Here is a 13,069-nt window from a genome sequence, read left to right as displayed (position 1 = left end):
AGCGACACACTGACAGATAAACAGTTTGATCAATCAAAACAAACAAACAAAAAACAAGACAAATTACAAATTCACAGATTACAAACAAATTCAAAATCAGTCAAAACTAACAAGAGAACAAGTTATCAAAGCGAGCGTCTAAACATACGAAATATCTGAATGAGGAGCTCTCGGTGTTTCACAACCCATTGTTGCATTACCGTCACCATCTCCCTTTGGACCATCCACACTATTTACAAATAAACTACCTACACCCCCCGATCTACCTTCACACCTAATCTCCTAACCCCGTCGGGACTGCAGCTTCAGTATTCAGCTCCTCCAGTTTACACATGCAGCCCCTAAAATAAATAAATCCTTTCACCTTAAATTCACGTCGGAATACTCCAGAACCAGAACATTAAACCTGCCAAAGTGAAAGTGAAAGCAAGACAGAAACCGGGAAAAAACGTGTGTGTGTGTGTGAGTGTGTGTGAGCATATGTGTGTGTGTGAGTGTGTGTGTGCATATGTGTGTGTGAGTGTGTGTGTGTGTGATAGTGAGTGTGTGTGTGTATATGTGCGTGAGAGTGTGTGTGAGTGTGTGTGAGTTTGTGTAAACCTACATTTGCGTGGTCCTGCTGTAATCCTGAACTCTCCTCCATGATCCACACTATAAAAACACAAACACACACAAATGATGACATCACATTCAGCTCACCTGAAACTTACTTCAAAGTGATTTTATCTGAAATAACACACAGAGAATGTCTCTCTCTCTCTCTCTCTCTCTCTCTCTCTCTCTCTCTCTCTCTCTCTCTCTTTATTAATTTATATTTATTAGCTTTATTGGCATGTAAAAGTTTGATGGTTTTATAGCCTCATTTTTGATCAACTAGTTGAAACTTTCAGAAAAGTCTCTAATAAAGACACACAGGACTGTTATTTAGTTTTCCTGGAACTGAATGTGTTAACACTAACAACAAAACAAATATGTGATTAATGGTGATTCAATATTTCAATCCACTGACAGTCTTACAACACATGAGGGGTGTGAGGGGTCCAGGAACTGAGTTTGACACCCCTGCAATACACACACACAACATCCCACCAACAATAAACTCAAGTGCTTTCACACTGCACTTAACCCTGGGTTATTGTCTTTTAACCCCGCTTTAACCTCCAGTAAAGTAACGTTTCACACTTGTAACTCTGAAAGGTGATTAGCAACACTTTTAATTCTGGGTTATGAAACGGCTCCAGATCAGTGTTAGCGCCGTAAGTTTTTATTTGGCTCTTATTCGTCCCAATAGTACCAGTGGTTTTGGACTTTATACTGACACCACAGACTGATCACTGCCCGACCCCCCCTGTGAAAACTCCTGCACCGCCCCTGTTAACTGCTGCTGCGCCACACAAAAATGTCTGTAAGATGGACTGCTGCGACTCGTAATCTCTCTGGCGGCTGATGAGACCGTTGTGTGCTCGCTCTTGGTGCTTGATGTCACACCGTTTATCTGTGATCATTATTGATATTATTAGTGGTAGTAACTGATCAACTGCAAGACAGTTTGTTATGTGCGGTCAACATGGCAGCATCCATGAGGGCGACCAGCTCAATGTACAATTAAACAGCTTTTATTGAGGTCAGTATCTGACTGGAGTCATCATCTAATGTGAGTGTACATCATTTTAAACATATTTGTGTGCTATTGTGTTTATTTGTAACACTTTTTAAACGAGCTTAATACAGTGACAGAGTGGAGCACAAGACAACCAAATGTGCTACAGTATCACTGTTCATTTCCTGTATGCTAATGCACTTTATAAACACTATGTAGTACTTTACAAATAAAACATATTATTAGTATTGAACATATTGTAGTCTTGCTGTTGTGCTGCACTTAAGCAAATAATAAATATTATAAAACGAAAATAAGCTCATCGTAACATTTCATTTTATAAAAGTTCAGATTTTATATTGAAACAGATTTTATATTTAAACAGATTTTATATTCATGCAATACTGTGAATAAGAATGTCTATGGTGTGAAAATCATCTATTATTAAACTGGTGTATATCGTGAAACTGTTAAACCGTTACATCCCTACTGGAGATGCTGCAACTATTACAGAAACCATCTTCAACATCATTACAGCAGAGAAATGCAGACCTGCAGACACTCTTGCATCATTTACCAGTGATGCTGCTTCTGTTATGATCCATAAGATTTGAACATTTCACTTTTATTTGAACAGCAGTTTTGATATAGAATTGATTTTTACTGTCAAGGCAAGAAAACTGAAGAAAGAGACTAAAAGACCTTTTCCCTGAATCACTGTCACTGTCCACTGTGTTCCCCATCCAATAAAAAGGGAAAGTCTTACCCAACCAAATACTGCAAAACCATTTCAACAATATTTTGGTTATATCAAGCAAGCGGCACCTTTTTTTGCCAATGTGTGAACGGCTTGTAACACAACTTATAAAATGAGCCCTTCACAGACTTCCTAGGTTGCCTATTAAAGCCTGTAGACTGATTTTCATGTGAAGGGAGCGTCGCTTTTCCCGGGAAAATCAAAAATATGTGACGTTTATGTGTGCTCCCGAGAGCCTCAGTGCTTCTCTTCCACTATTCAACAGTGACAACAAACTGCAACACTAGACAACATTATCTTAGAGATGAATCCAGCAAACGTCCCAGCACAACACCGACTCCAACACAAACTCTGAGTAATCCAAAAAACATTGATCTACTGAATCCCGTCTAGCTAAGCGGGAACGTGATCGAGTGAAAACTAGAGTGAAAATCGGCAGGGCATTTGATTCCTGGATGGACCTTCGTTTGGTTTTGGGGATTAAAACTGACCCTGAATTGGTGTTTTTCTTATTGGACAGGTAAACTTACATAACTGCAAAGCATGTGACATATTGAGCCATAAGGATTGATCTGTGTCATTTTAGCTAAACTACAATAACACATGAAATGAATGCTAGACAATGTTCAAGATAATGCAAAAAGACACATTCATTAGTGTAACGTAACTTGGTTACGTTCATCTATTATTATAAAACAATAGTGCATCGATATATCAAAATGACATTTGTGATGAATCACATCAATACTGAATTGTGTCACATATTTATAATGTACAGTCTATTTTATAAACAGCTACTGTCATCATCCACCACATTTAGCTAACAGCTATTGATAAAGCTGACTAGCTAGCTAACACCGACATCAGCTATCGTATAAATGCAGTCAATGTCTCATGCAAAGAAAAGTGATTATTCAAACTACAGTCTCACATAGTCAGGGGCGTGTCTAGAGCATTTTCAGTGGGGGGGCCATGCTGGGGCACTGCCTCCAAACGGGGTGGCCGCCAGTGACCAAAAACAAAAAGCTAAATTTTACAGTATATTACGTAAATCCTATTGATTTTATTATTTTTTTAACTTGAATAAAGTTACTTTGTAAACAAATGTAGTAATAAAGCACATTTTTGATTAATTTAGTTTTTTGTCATCCCTGTATATATCCATTAAGTTAAATTTGAGAGCCAGTGTTTATTATTTTTAGTGTTTTCATAAAACTAACAAGTTAAATAAAAGCAATTTTAATAATGAGCCATTTTAAAACCCCAGAAGCAGAAACGATGTCAACTATTTTCTTTTAATTAGTTTGGCCATTACAGTATACAGTAGTTTTATTCACAATCTCTTTCATATAATAATAATAATAATACAAAAAAAATCCCCCCACTGTAATAATTCAAATGGTTTGGCCAAAACATCACAGTGTTTCATTCAACATTTCTTTCAGATTAATTTACAAAAAGCTGAGTAACACAGAGTTAAAGTTTTAACACTGTAACAGTTCAAATGAAAACACCACAGTTTAAAAATAACATATGGAACCATTACATTGTGCTCTGCTAATATATTAAAGAACAGTCTTTAGTTTAGAAACAATAAAAACAGTAGCAGAAAGAGAGGAAAACAGTCGAAAAGAAAGAAGGCAGACCTCAACTAAAACAGCTGGATTCTTCTGTTTCGGTGGTGACTGAAGCTCACCGTTATTATTTATAATGGTTGCAGAGTTATTATCTATATTGATTAAAAATAATGGTATTGAAGGTCTTTCAGTGTTGGATAGACATATACTTATAAGCCAGTTTGCTGACGATACAACATTGTTTCTAAAGAATGAATATCAAATTCCATTAGTTTTACATTATTAACCAGTTTTCTAAAGCTTCATTTAAACCTAAACAAAAGTGTAATGTTAACACTGCATGAGTTTCCTTTGCAGTCATTATCTAATATACAAATTAAAAGGGAAGTTAAATATTTGGGGATTATTATTTCTAAAGATAAAGATGTTATGGAGAATAAAAATGTGTTGAATAACAGATAAATGTGAATAGATGGCTGCAGAGGGATCTTACAATCTTTGGAAGGGTTCTTTTATCTAAAATGGATAGTTTGTCCAGACTCATCTATCCAGCCTTCTCCTTGCCCATATCGACACAAATGATTCAATTAATAAATAAGGTGAATTTTACATTTATTTGGAGTAATAAGTGTCAGTACATTAGAAAGGAGGACATGATTAAAACATATGAAGACGGTGGGGTGAATGCTATCGATTTTGACATTATGAATGGTGTTTTGAAATTGAAATGGTTAAAATCCTTCATTCAAAATAGCCACTCCTTTTGGTTTATTGTCCCCAATGCTATCTTTAACAAACTGGGGGGATACACTTTCTGTTATGTTGTGACTTTGAGTGCACCTCGTTACCAGTTAAACTTTCAGCCTTCCATCAGCAGGTGCTGCTCTATTGGAAACTATTGTTCAAACATAACTTCACTCCTCACAACACTCCAGTGTGGAATAGTAGATATATAAAGTTTAGCAGAAAATCTGTATATCTTGAGGAATGGATATCTAAAGGGATTTGGGCTATTGCCCATTTCTTGGATGATAATGGAAATTTGTTACTGTATAGAGAGTTTTGTGAGAAATTCCAAGTACAGTGTACCATTAATATTTTTAATAGAATGATTAGAGCGATACCAATTCCTTTAAGATTAATGGTTAAAGAAGACATGTTGTACTCCAAAATCTCCCCAGTACTGAGACAGCTCTCCTTAGATGGTTATGATTTTTGTGATTAGAAAACATTTTTTACAGGCTTATTACCCAAACCCAATTAGACGGGAATACATGCTTAAACATTTTGATAAGATTGAAATAAAAAAAATTAGGAAAAATTATTTGTCTTTTCCTCTCCCTCCTAAAGCTAAAGAGGTGAACTTCAACATTTTAAATGAGATTTATCCTACTAAATAATTTTTAAGATTGAAATTTAATTTTGACGTGAATAATTGTGTTTTGTGTGAAACCAATATTGAAAATCTAGAGCATGTCTTCTTTGATTGTGATCTGGTGCCCCTTTTGGAGTGAGGTGCAGAATTGGTTAAGGTCTAGGAGGGTTGAACTCCCACCTCTCACGTGGAAGTTAATTAGGTTTGGTGTTTGTCTGGAAAACAAAGATTGTGATTTTGTTATTAATTTCTTGTTATGTTTTGGAAAGTTTTCATTCAAATATGCAGATGGTTTAAATCTAAACCCAACTTTAATCACTGGATGAATGAGGCTAAACTCTTGTGCAAATCTTTAAAATTTGTTAAAAATCAGAAAGCCCTTAAACTGATTTCTCTTTTGGATACGTTTAAATTAATTTAAAAAGTCCCTTTTATTATAAATAAATAATATTTTTAATATATAAAAAATAGTTTTTTTTCTATTTAATTATTGGTTTGTTCATAGTGTGTTTTCTGTTATTTGTACTAGCTATGCTCAACCTATGGCTGAACAATTGAGGTTATAACTCTTTGAATCACGAACTTCAATAGAGTCTATAAACTGATTGGCCGTAAAATGAACCAATCACAAGACATCTTATAGGGGGGGCACCTGGGGTGGCCAATCGAATTTCAGGGGTGGCCAGTGCCCCCCCTGGCCACCCTGTAGACCCGCCCCTGCACATAGTCAGACCGATATCCACACTTTGTTTTAGCCCTGTTCCAGCACTGGATAGTCAAATATAATATACAGTCTCAAAGTTTGTAAAACAATCATAACTGTGTCATTTTAATTATGCTACCTCATCTGTCAGCATGATGCTGGTGAATCACGTTCAGTCTCTTTGTAGGTTACATCATTGTTTTGGTAAATGCTCACTTTCCTCCCTATGGAGTTCACGAGCAACAGGAAGCTGCTGCAGTTCACTTCACGGCCACAGGTGTCATTAATAACAAGGGTTTCTGAATCTTACATACTGCACCTTTAATCAAATTTGCCCTTTGTCACCTTATTTAGGGGACTGCCCTCAAGTCATCAACTAAAGTCCAAAAGCACTGTAAAGGAGAGAATCTTGAAGATGATGGATTAAGTGATTACTCTCCGAACTTCGTGTAAAAATTCCTCCTGTTTCTCAATATGCAGCTTGTCGCTCTTCTCACTGATTGTCGTGGAAACAATCATAAGACACAAGTTACACACTGGTTTGCGCACTACTAATTCACAAATTAACTCAGAAAATCTCTGTCACGCTCACTTCTTTGCTTCACTCTCTTTTTTCGTCCGTCCTAACACCAATAATCAACCCGAGCCCTGACTCTCCACTATTAACCCCATAAATGCTGGTTTAGACAGTTTTCAGATATACATTATCTCTCACCTAAAACAATAAACATATAATAATTTTTAAACTGCTTTTAAAATTTTTATCATAACTTTTTAAATGAATTTCAACCTTTTTAATCACACTATTTATATATTTTGATTATTAAATGATAGGCCTACCTACAACCATCACTTATCGCCTCATGCTTTTTTAACCAGGTTACATTAATAACAAGGGTTTCTGAATCTTACATACTGCACCTTTAATAAAATTTGCCCTTTGTCACCTTTTCTGTATTTAGGGGACTGCCCTCAAGTCATCTCTAAAGGACAGGTGGGAATCTTGGCTATGAGTTGGGGTTTATGATTTAGTGATTATGTCCCGAGACAGCTGGGATAGGCTCCAGCACATGTGAACCTGCATAGGACAGTTGGCTTTAGAAGATTGATGGATTTAGTGATTAGTGACCCTAATAATAATGTTCTTAATAGGGGGTGAATTGTTGGGGATTATAATTTTATGATTGCAAACCATTTTAAATAAGATTCAGGTGGGGTGGTTTTTTAAGAACTGTTTTTTTCTAAATCAAAACTATGAATAATTTTGTTTTTCCCTTTTCATGAGTAGGTTCTGAATTCCCTTGAATGCCCCCAGAGTGAGTTATGTCCATAGCAAATATCAAAAGAATGCTAAATCTGTTAGAATGAGGTCACGTGACACTTCAGTGTAGACGAGTAATATACTGAATTCTTGATTTGTCATTAAAACATTTATAGATACAAATATATTAAAAAATACTGTATATACTAAGCATATAAACAAATGGGTTTTGTCTACTGTACTGTATTTGTTTTGCTTCCTCTTTTATACATAGCTACATAAAAATAGTCAGAAATCATCAATACGGTCTGTCTGTACACTGTGTGTGTGTGTGTGTGTGAGTGTGTGTGTGTGTGTGTGTGTGTGTGTGTGTGTGTGTTTGTGTATGTGTGTGTGTGTGTGTGTGTGTTTGGAGGTTTTATTAGGTTATACACTAGTAGTTATGAAGGTATTATGCTATAAATGTGGTTTATGAGGACATCTCTAGTGTCCTTGTAATTCAAACGTACATAATATATATATTTTTTTATTTTATTTTTTTATGTAAATATCCCAAATGCTTCTGTGAGGGTTAGGTTTAGGGGATAGAATATATATTATAAAAATCATTGTGATATGGAGAGTCCACATAATGATAGGAGTAACAATGTTTGTGACTGTGTGTGTTTAAGGTTTAATTTATGTACATCTCTGATGTCTGTTTTAGATCTTTTCATCTGGAAAGCAACATCTACTAAACATCTTAAATATCAGATTTACAACATTCTAGATCATAAATGTCTCAAAGACATCTGCTGAATGTCTTATTGACATTCGAGACAATATTTGTCATTTTATAGACATATTGCAGATAAGCAAACAATGTAAAATAGATGTTGTTAAGATGTAAACACACATCAAATAGACGTCTGGTTTTTGTACGTGTGCTATCAGGGATAGTTTGTACAGTATAAAAATCATTATGTCTATGGAGAGTCTTCATTTTGATAGGAGTACCAACATATATGTGTGTGTGTGTGTGTGTGTGTGTGTGTGTGTGTGTGTGTGTGTGTGTGTGTGTGTGTGTGTGTGTGTGTGTGTGTGTGTGTGTGTGTGTGTGTGTGTGTGTGTGTGTGTGTGTTTGTGTGACAAACACATTGTCACCTAATGTAAACAAAGATGGCTGGACTGGAATGATCGCATTTCCCTGTTGTGTTAACTGCCTATAGGTGAACTGTTGTCCGTTATCGTGATGTTTTGTGACAATTTGGCTGTCTATTTCAATGAGCGTACTGTGTGCTTGAAAAGACTATTGAGTTGCTGTTTGAGTTACTTGTGACTGACAACAGAATGATCACCTAATTTAAACAGACATGGCTGCGAGGAACATTGATCCCAATTTTGTGTTGACTGTTTGCATACGAGATGTAAACTTTTATAGTAGTAATTTTGTGACCATTTGGATGTCTATGTCATAAAATAATCATACCATGTGTTGAAAAGACTGTATGAGTATCAGTTTGTGTGAATATGAATTGCAGGCACTTGGGCAGAGCAGTTTAGTGTTGGTATGAAAACCGATTTGAATCTGACATCACTGACTGCTGCAGAAACACAAATGTGTGACGCTACTCTAAGGGTGCCAGTAATAAACCATCACAAATATGCACCAGTAAATGTGAAAGGGTGAAGTGACAGATGCTTAAAGATTGTTCTTTTTAATTGTTTTCCTAAAATGAGTAAAAAATAATATTCTTTATAAAATATAATGATTACAAAAAAGTCCTCATTCTAATGAAACATTAAAAATATTTGTCTTCTGTGTGTATTTGTTTAGTATTTCCATTTTTTAAAAGGAATAAATACAGGTGCTGTTTCAGTGAATTTACTGACCATTCAATAAATTCAAGACCAATTAGGGCCTGGATTTAAGGGGTTAATATGGGTATAAACAGGGTTTTACAGCTCAACATACTTAAGTTTGTCCAGTGTGCAGTTTGGATCGTTGACTCTTTCAGAGAGCAGCCTGACTCCTGATTCTCCTGGGTGATTGTAGCTCAGATCCAGCTCTTTCAGGCGTGAGAGATTTGATCTCAGAGCTGATGCCACAGAACAGCAGCCTTCCTCTGTCACCATACAGCCAGATAATCTACAAATACACATACATAACAGTCAGATAATCTAAAAATTTGCATATTACCAGTCAAATAATCTACAAATGCACATCAACAGTCAGATAACCTACAAACAAACATCAGCATTTACCAGCAGCCATATTAAACTGTAGCTCAAGACTGGTTGCCACTGAAGCTAAGCAAGGTTGAGCCTGGTCAGTACCTGGATGAGAGACCTCCTGGGGAAGACTAAGTTTGCGACTGGAAGAGATATTAGGGAGGCCAGCAGGGGGTGCTCACCCTGTGGTCTGTGTGGGTCTTAATACCCCAGTATAGTGAAGGGGACATTATACTGGAAAAAGACACTGTCCTTTGGATGAGATGTTAAAATCAGGTCCTGACTCTCTGTGGTTATTAAAAACATCCTAGAGCACTTCTCATAAAGAGTAGGGGTATAACCCTAGTGTCCTGGCTAAATTCCCCCCATTGGCCCTTCTCAATCATGGCCTCCTAATAATCCCCAGCCACTAATTGGCTCTATAACGCTCTCCTTTCCACCAATAGCTGGTGTGGGGTGAGCATACTGGTGCACTATATCTGCTGTTGCATCATCCATGTGGATGCTGCACACTAGTGGTGGTTGAAGAGAATCCACTGTTCACTGTGTAAAGCGCTTTGATGATAGTGTCAGAAAAGCGCTATATAAATTAATGTTCATTCAACAGTCAGATAATCTAAAAACACACACATCAACAGTAAGAAAATCCACAAACACACACATAAAAATTCAGATAAACTACATTTACATTTAGTCATTAAGCAGACCCTTTTATCCAAAGTGACTTACGAATGAGGAACATAAACACTTTGTCATATAAAAGTAAACTGTACCTGCAGGATCACACTGCCAAGTTCTAAGTGTTGCTATATTAGTACAGAAACTAGCACAGAAGAAAGAAACAGATAAGGATTTTTTTTAAAGATTTATTAAATAGTAAGTGCCATTATTTAGGACAGGTTAAGTGCTCACAGAATAGATGTGTTTTCAGCTTTTTCTTGAATGTTGAAATGGTTTCAGCAGAACGGCAGGTGGTTGAAAGCTCATTCCACCACCGGGGGACAGAGAAAGCGAATGAATGTGAAGTGCCTCATTGTGATGGGACCACCAGGTGTAAGAGGGCGCTGTTCCACTGGTTGTCATGAGGGCTAAATTCAAAGATTTGAATTTTAAGCATAGCCAGTGGAGTAAGACTAAGTGGGGTATGATGTGAGCCCTCTTCGGTGGGTTGAAAAACAGACGTGCCACCACATTCAGGACCATCTGCAGTGGCTTGATAGCACTAGCTGGAAGGCTATCCAACAGAACACTGCAGAAGTCCAATCTTGAAATAACCAGAGCTTGGACCAGGGACTGCGCAGCATATTCAGATAGGAAAGGTCTGATTTTTCTGATGTAATAAAGCACAAACCTGCAAGACCAGGCAGTTGATGAGATGTGAGTACTAAAATGTAGCTGTTCATCAGTTACTACTCTCAGGTTTCAGCTGTCCTGATAGGTCTCACAATACTGGAGCACAGATGAACAGTAACAGATGGGTTTGCTAGGATCACAAGTTCCATCAACGAGTTTGGTCTTGGCCAGGTTGCGATGAAGGTGGTGTTCCTTCATTCAGGCAGAGATCTCCAAAAGGCAGGCAGAGATATGTTACACCCTCCCCAGCCTAGGGATGGAAAGGTGCAACAAGGAGAGATTTTATAATTCTCCTGCCATGGCAATTAACACAAATAAGCAACACATTTCAACCCGGACTCCCTTGTTAGGTAGAAACAGGAGAAAAAAATATTAAATAGAAAATAAATATTACCCACCTCCGTATGGCTTCCATAAAATGATAAACAAGGAAGTAAATGAAAAATGTAACAATACAAAACAAAAAATGAGAGTCTATGCAATGCTCATAAAGTGTACTCTGTTTAGTGTTATGAGCAAAGTATTAAGAATGTACACAATCTGGGGCAGGAGAAAGGAACACCTCTCAGAGACACCTGGTGGCATTTTAACCTGTCATGAAAGGCAGATGGAAAACAAAACAAAACCAAAAAAAAAAAAAAAAAAAACACACACACAGGGAGACAACATAAAGAGATACGCCCGAGGATGTAAGAGATATGTGTTGAGACAGTTGGATCATCAGGTTGGAACGATATGTAGAGCTGCATATCATCTGCAATAATCAGTCTGATGAGATCATTACTTGAACAGTTGGAGTCACCAATTCACACACACCAGTATAAGAGTGCGAGTGCACAGTCAAGAGTGTCCAGACGGTGTGCACATATTTACGGCAAGATTATAAAAAATTAAAAGGCAAATTTGGTGTGTACGTAACATTTATATATATATATATATATATATATATATATCAGGCCGCTGGTACCTGTGAAGTACACTAAGACTGAACTCATATGGTGCATCTCAATCAGCTTTAGATCATTAGTCAGCACACTGGTCAGGGAGTCGTCCATTTTTAGGATAGTCCCAATCACAAAATTGTTCCAGTGCACTAAAACAGTCACTCCCCAAAAATCCCAGAATGCACCATAAAAACCAGTGAGCATCACATATCTCTGTGTTCACATCGTGTCACATCTTCAAGAAATTAGAATATGAATGCAAGTGTAAATTTAGTGAAAGCTTAGTTTTCTGTCTTTGAAAGAATTTGTTTATAACTATCTTTTATCCATAATGTGCAGAAAAGGGAAACAATCATACTAACTTTAAAAAAAGTAGCTAAAACACTTTAAATGACATTGAAGAGTCTGAACGTCTATCTCTCACAGCCTCAAAGATGTGAATAAGGTCTATAGAGGAACAATGTATAAATGCAATACTCTCATTGCATCACTTTTCATTTGACACCTGCAGAAATCCAGCCACAATGAAACACAATTTCTTCAAACATCTTTTTATTCAGTCATTTGTTTCTCACTGTGCATTAGTTTATGATATTGCTGTGTTTTGTGACATCGGCATTTATCCATAGACTATAAACTTTCATACCGTATTTAAAAAAAAAACACACACGATATATTTGCAGGGCTAGCCATTGTAATTAATGGTTATCTCAGTTTTTACATTTTGAGTCCAAAATGTCCTGCCGTTGGGATTGCGACATTTTGTTATTCCACACAAGACTTCCCTAACGCAAGGCTCCGCCTCAGATTATACACGGCCATCAAACGCAAAATCAAGTGATTACTAATTAAAGTAAAATGGATATAAAGCGCTACAAATTTTTATTGCATTGTTCCAAACACACTTGATGATATAAAAAAGAATAAAAATGTATATAAAAAATACTTTTCAATTTTAAATGTCCTCTTCATCATCCAACATAAATGCAAATACTTATTTTTTAAATTATAGTTAGGTTTTTATTCACATTATCCACTAACAAAAATAACAGTGATGCCAAAGCTGTGTCCTGTTAAATCACTGATGGCCATTTGGACTTCTGTTTAGAATTATACCACTGCAATTATTAAATTCAGCTGTTTGTTACTTCTGTGTTCATGTATGTTTCATGTTTTATTATTTGAATCTTTATTTTATTGCAGAATTTATTTGTTAGCTCTGTAAAGTGTTCCCCACAGGTTACTATTTTTGTGTGTGTACTTTACCTCACAGGCAGTGGTGCAGTGT

The 13,069-nt window shown here is 36.5% G+C and overlaps 1 protein-coding gene across 1 annotated transcript in view; it reads right to left on the bottom strand.

Annotated features, from left to right (window-relative positions):
- The window catches only part of LOC127650774 (NACHT, LRR and PYD domains-containing protein 3-like), a 29,382-nt gene that overhangs the window by 2,201 nt on the left and 14,112 nt on the right, over positions 1 to 13,069 (bottom strand). Inside the window, exons 10-12 of the mRNA XM_052136408.1 lie at positions 9,228 to 9,401; positions 6,654 to 6,664; positions 605 to 637 (exon numbers count right to left, since the gene is read on the bottom strand). Of these exons, the coding sequence (XP_051992368.1) occupies positions 605 to 637; positions 6,654 to 6,664; positions 9,228 to 9,401 (218 nt within the window). The remainder of the gene's footprint in view (positions 1 to 604; positions 638 to 6,653; positions 6,665 to 9,227; positions 9,402 to 13,069) is intronic.

Source organism: Xyrauchen texanus, chromosome 10 (assembly GCF_025860055.1).
Source record: "Xyrauchen texanus isolate HMW12.3.18 chromosome 10, RBS_HiC_50CHRs, whole genome shotgun sequence".
NCBI lineage: Eukaryota > Metazoa > Chordata > Actinopteri > Cypriniformes > Catostomidae > Xyrauchen > Xyrauchen texanus.
The sequence above is the reverse complement of the archived record's forward strand: the minus strand, read 5'-3'. Positions and strand labels throughout refer to the sequence as shown.